The sequence below is a fragment of the Poecilia formosa genome, unplaced genomic scaffold (genome assembly GCF_000485575.1).
Source record: "Poecilia formosa unplaced genomic scaffold, Poecilia_formosa-5.1.2 Scaffold2297, whole genome shotgun sequence".
Classification (NCBI taxonomy): domain Eukaryota; kingdom Metazoa; phylum Chordata; class Actinopteri; order Cyprinodontiformes; family Poeciliidae; genus Poecilia; species Poecilia formosa.
In genome coordinates, this window is record NW_006802236.1 from 8,827 (window position 1) to 15,354 (window position 6,528).

The 6,528-nt window shown below is 39.2% G+C and overlaps 1 protein-coding gene across 1 annotated transcript; it reads right to left on the reverse strand.

Annotated features, from left to right (window-relative positions):
* Positions 1 to 5,042, reverse strand: LOC103133141 (transcriptional adapter 2-alpha-like). The gene is made up of 4 exons (XM_016667758.1): positions 4,444 to 5,042; positions 2,934 to 3,066; positions 2,550 to 2,593; positions 1 to 1,312 (listed from the first exon to the last, which is right to left on the reverse strand). The coding sequence occupies exons 1-4, from the start codon at positions 4,568 to 4,570 to the stop codon at positions 1,221 to 1,223; spliced, it is 396 nt and encodes a 131-aa protein (XP_016523244.1). The 5' UTR covers positions 4,571 to 5,042; the 3' UTR covers positions 1 to 1,220.
* Positions 5,043 to 6,528: the final 1,486 nt, after the last annotated feature.

Genomic DNA, 6,528 nt, shown 5'->3' on the forward strand with positions numbered 1-6,528 from the left:
ATTATTATTTATAAAACATGAGATCGGTTGAAATACTGTTTATGTGCTTAGACACAGGAAATTTACAGTTGATAAATTTTGCAAAAGTAAAAATTAGATGTTTACTTCAAGGCACTTGTTTACCAGAAATTGCGCTCATCTCTTAGCAACAGATTAACAACAAATATTGTTATTGTTCTAAAAATATAAGATTTCTTGTCCTCTTTTGAAATATTACTTATCGTATACTACTTAACAAGAATTGTGCAGTTGGTTCATTTTTCAGAAAAGTGAAAAAGGTTTTTTTTGTTGAAATGCCTTACTTTGTAGGCATTTCAATGCTCTCTTATGTGTTGCTATGGCAGGGCCCAATGAACAAAATTTAAAGTGCAACAAAACACTGTTATGAAACTAACTGAGGTATAAGTTAAAGATCCACAGAGAGTCACGGTGAAATAAACATTTAGGCAGCATCGGGAAGTTTGGCCCTACAGGTTGCTTCTGTGACAGAACAAAACTTTCTAACCTTTCTAACACCCGACTGCAGATGAGCCAGAGATGAAATCACTGAGATTAACGCTAGGGTTCCGGGTGACCATGGCAACAAATAACTTGGGAGTTCTTGTAGCAAATGTTCCTGAGCAACACAATAGCAGCCTCGGGTTGGTTAACTGAATAATGAAGCTACTTGTTAATTTTTACAGGAGCTTTGAAAGCACGAATTCACTGAGGTTAAACAGTCTGATGCTCACAGAGATTTCCTGATAAAGAGAAAGCTGAATCTTTATTGATGATTATCTCCTTCAAGTCTCACATAAAGGGACAATTTCTTTCTTCTGAGTTAAATCTCATCTTTCTTTAGGCTAGGAAAAGACCTGGATGTGCTACTTTTATCCGGTGAGCTGCAGAGGTCATGGTCACTCCTGGAAAAATGCTGCTCTAACCTCTTATGATTACCAGATAAGGTTTTATGGAAATTTAGAGGTAAACCTTTGGCTTAGATCATTAGAAAACAGTGAGCAGTCTCCATTCTGCCTATGCAGACAAAACACCGGGACGGACTTGGCAGCTTTTCTCAAAGTTTCTCCTGTAGATATCCACAAAAGCACATTGCAAATTTTGGCATAAAACAATTTAAATGTATCTGAAGCAGGTGGGTTTTAAAAATCACAGAGAAGGCCTCTGCAGTGTCCAGTGTGTGCAGACATCCACACACTGGATGTCTGCAGTGTGTGAGGCTGTCATGGCCGTACCTCCTTCTCACGCTCGTCGAGCTTCTCTGTCCCTGGAAGTCCGGTCAGGTTGAGAGGAGGAGCGCTCCGCCTGCCTGTTGCTGAGCAGCAGACATGCAACAAAGTTTAAAACAGTCAGTTCACACGACAACGCTGCTTTAAACATCAGACAACAGACTGTTCACTGTCAGGGGAACAAAACGTTACAAAGCGTAAAATGGCTCAGTAGCACAGTTGATTGTGTTAAAAATAATAATTTCTTAACTTGTGTAACTTGTGATTTTCTCCACTGACTTAATGCGGTGAAATTAAGGCTTACTGTTTTCTAAAATGTTCAGTTTCACAATATGCTACTGTAATAAAATATGACTTATCTCAACAGGCTCTGTAAACCTACCACAGAGGTTTACAGCTAAGCTAAGCATAGCTTAGCTTAGCATGGTACAGTAACTATACTGTACCATGCTAAGCATATGTCTAGTGTAGTGTAGCACAGCATAGTTTAGCATTTTATAGCCTAGTATATTATAGTAGAACATAGCCTGACCTATAGTAGTATAGTCTACTATAGGTAGTATAGTCTACTATAGGTTAGCATAGCATAGCATAATATAATCAAGTATAATACAGGATAGCAAAGCATAGGATAACATTATATAGTCAAGTATAATGTAACATAGCATAGTATAGAACAGTACAGTATAGTATAGCATAGCATAGTCTGGCATAGCATAATACATAGCATAACATAATGTAGTCAAGTATATTTATAGCAATATGGAATAGCATAGTATAGCCAGCTATAGCAGACTATACCACTCCAGGCTGTACTAAACTACTATGAGTATTTGCTATATACATATAACTTATAGTATATGCTATATGTTTAGCATATACTAAGCATGTACTATCGAATAACAGTGTAGCAGTGCAGTATAGTATAGCATAGGAAAGCATGTTATAGCACAATATAGCATTGTATGGCATAGTATAGCATATTTTAGCATAGTTTCATATACTCTAGTAGAGTCTTGAATAGATCTATAATACTGCAATACCATCTGGGAAATTCTGTCTCATTTAAATAAAACTAAAGGTCTAGAGACATGAGAGTTTTGCCAACTCCTGCACATGCAGAGATGTAGGAGTTTAAGCTCTGGGAGCAAAGAAAACCGATGCTATTTTAAACGAGAGAAAGAGCAGAATAAATATGCGTGCGAAAGTGTATTTTTGAGTATTTAAGGAGAAAAGCTTTATTGTTATGGCTGAGCCCTGGAGCCACGCTGAGATGACACAGAGGATGGAGCGCAGAGGAAGACTAGGAGAGAAACTTCCTACCTGACACCGTGATTGTTGTGACAGCTGGAGTGACGCCAGCATCTCTGTAACAAAGAGGAGGAAGAAAAAGTCTTATTATCTCTGCTGCTGTGTTTATGCAGACACACATCCCACTTTTATGCAGCCTCTCTGTTCACTACTCTCACTCTCTCACTCCAGAATGTCATCCAAAAAAATAAAAAAAAAGATGAGTCATTCCATTTGAGAGTTTTTATTTAGAGGTGGAAGTTGGACTGCAGCCAGTGGAAATGACGACGATGAAGCAAAACAAAACAAAACGAAATCGGAGTGGCACGTGTTGAAATGGCAGCACACGCTAAGGTGGGGATGGGGCTTATTGCAGCATAACACGCAGATCAGCGCGCAGACCCGTTGGACGCTCACATGGCTGCCTGCTTGCTGAGCCATTGCTGACACGCTCTGCCATCCTGGATGTACTGCAGAACGTCATTCAGCATGGTCCTCTTCCTCCTCTCGTCCTCGCGCATCCTCTTCACTCGCTCGTACACCTTGGCACCTGGTGGATGGAAAACGTACGAGGAAGAGTTCAAATGTGGAGCCACAGCAAGCTGGTAACTGCTCCAGACAACAGTGGAAAGCAGTGCAATGCATTGCCTACGGGTTAATGCAACAGTAACCAGCAAAGGAATGCCACCTTAAATGTTTTTGGTTTGTTTTTATTTAATATATATCTATATGTTTCAGTCATTTTTAACCTTTTTTTTTACACAAGTAAAATAAGAAAAGAAAAGAAAAAACGTAATGCTGTAAAGAAAAACATAAGAAGCAAAAACAAAACAAAGCTAGTATAGAAATAAATATTTAAATCCCTGCCAATGGCAAGAATACAAAGCATAGACTGAGAAAAGTGTCAGCTTATTATACTGTTACTTTTTTATACATACAGCATCAATATATATCAATATATATTGTCACCATAACATTTTGCTGGACGATAAATTGTCCCAGTAATTATTGCGATAAACAATAATATTGTTTCTTTGCGGCCATTTTAAGTGAAGTGTCAACAGTAGAGTAGCAATGAAAGTTCAAGACTAATAAACTTTAGTTTTGTAAAGGACACTAAACATTGGTATAAACATTAAATATCCTAAATAAAACATGACAACCAAAATCAATAAATAAAAACAGGAATGAAAAACTTAAAATGGATGCCATGAATCTGTCAACAAAAATGCCATTCAAAAAAATATCAGTCATCAAAATGGAAATTATTGAGCTCATTTTAATTCCTCATGTGGTTAATTGATTAATTTCTTTTGCAATAGGTCAAACATCATCTAAATCAAAAATCTTTCCTGTATACTTTTCTAATACATAACTCCAAAGAAATCCAACTGAACCCTGGAGACAAACTAAATATTAAAGGAAGATTAAGAAAAATGACAAAAGTTCATCTGAATTTGTGTGTGTAATATTTTCAGTTGAAGACACAGTTTGACCTTTGGATTGTAGACGATTAAGTTGTTGCTTCAACAGTGTAGGCAGCGTTTTCATAACTGAGGCCATTTCCCAACATTTATTGTTAAAGTCGGACAAAGATTTAAGACACATCTCTTTTAGAGAGAAAAATTGTGTTGTTAGAGTACAGAGATTCTAGGATATCCAAAAATTCTCAGCTCATCATTCCTAAATAGCCACAAATATAAAACTACACATAACTTTTGATATTTACATTGGAAAATTCCTCTGTATTCAGAAAATGTGTCTGCAATTGTTGTAGAAATCACATCTTTCTCTCAAATGTCCATAAGAGTGCAGGAATGTTTACAAAATGTGTCCAGTGTCCTGAATATGAGAACCATAAACAAACACTCAGGTTTATACTTGAAGTTTTTGGTCCCAAAAAGTGAAAATTTCAAACTCAACTCACTGCAGAAGGACTTGATTCCTGCCTTCCTGTATTCCTGCAGCCTGCGGATCTCTCTCCTCAGCTCGAACTCAACTGTGAAGAGGAAGAGTTGAAGGTTGCTTAAGCACATCTGCACAGACTGATTCATAAACAGAACAATAGATGCACATTCAGAGCCGCAGACTGTTTGAGAGGAGCCCTCCAGACACTCTGGTGGATGCAAAAAATCGAGTTAAGTCCTTCAGATGGCTGAATAAATACAATGAAAGTCGGATTTTTATATAAGTTCAAGTCAAGACGGATTTTATTTTCTCTTCAACAATAAAAAAAAAGACAAAAGTATAAAGTAAAACGAAGTGATTATCATCAGGACTGTGGTGCTACAGACAGAAGCTGAGTCTTCATCACAAATGTGCACAAAACTTTGACGATATCCAGATAAAGTTAAAATGACAAAAAAAATTTCAATCGCTCTGTTTTCATTAAATAAGAAACAGTTTTAAAAAAAAATCACACGTGAATAAACTGGTTCACATGATAAGTCAGTAAAACAACCCACACCATCATCCTCCAACTACTTCCTGTTGTCGTCTTCTTTGCAGTTTGTGGCAGAGGCAACACCTGGTTGTTGATCACATGACTCGTGATCCAAAAAAGTGTTTCCATCGGAGTTTTGCGAAATAAACCAACTTTGATATGGCTAAAAAACACCTCATCCTGGCACCAAAACGTTTTATAGAGAAATTACTTTTTTTCAAAATTCCTGTATTTCCATTAAATGAATTTATTTTCTTACTGTCAAACTGTGCAATTATGTGGCTAATGGAAACACAGCTAGAGGAACAAACAACAAAAATGCTTGCCAAGCACTCCAATTGTCATCATACCTCTGCACATGCCTCCAGAAACCAAGGAAATATAAGGAATATTAGTATTCTAAGCCTGGCGGGCACCAGGCTACNCAATAAAACATTCAGCAGCCTTGCTGCATGGAAACAGAAACTCATCTCTTTTCTGCATGATTTGCCAGAGCGACGCTCCGCTGGTGAGTGTTCACACATTTAACTCCCCTGAACACGGATACACACTCTGAGACTTGTTGTGTTCGCCTGAAAGCTTCGGCCGCGTTGCCGAGTAACAAGACGAGTGTCGGAGCCCGAGAGGAGAGGCTTCTTTTGTGGGTTCAGACTGCAGCGTGTGTGAGTGTTAATTAACAGCTGCCGTCTCCGGCTGAGCCTATGAAGTCGTGTTCCTAACTGAGCACCGGACACACACACACACGCACACACACACACACACACACACAGGGAGGAAACCAGACCTCCAAACTGGGCCCAAACAGCCAACGACAAGCGGACCGACGGGTCGCGAGAGACACCACCGCTCCCATGATCGCATGTGACAGATGCATGAACGCGCATACATACACACACGCGCTCTTTGACAGTCTCCATGGCAACCAGTGTGCAGCTCCAGTCTGAGTTGGCTTTTGTCTTGAAAAGGCTGCAGAGATAAGGCAGCAGGGGCTAACCGGTGGACTGAAGGGAAACGTCAATAAAAGATGAGGGGGAACTGTTCCGACTCCAGAACTGGGAGCGGATTCCACTGAGCAACACATGGCGAGGCGGCACGGCGAGGAAAGTTACGAGGCACTATAACCGGGCAAAATCCTTTCGTGGTGCAAGCTCGCCATAAAAATCTAAACCCAATCTGCTCCGTCCCTGCAAGGAATTATATCACTGAGCCCAGTGAAATCCAACCTGTAACAGGTGGAGGATGCGGCCGTCTCCGCAGCAACGCCCTTCAAAACAGGGGAGTGAGGTTACGCCGATCTAACCTCCCACAGCCCATACGACGGGAAGATTCACACATTTTTCTGTTTTTTTTTATAAAACATATATCATATTTTATGTTTGAAGTGTGAACATTGCTGTAATTATTTGTAGTTAGTGAAGGTTTTACTCATCCATTATGACAGAACCGATGTGCAGAATGTATTCATGGTTTAAAACAGGGAACGACGAAGTTAACGCACAAAATGTTCTCTTGTTGAAGACATAAAAACAACAGAGCTATCAGGTTTCAGATTCTCCTTTTGGTTTCTGT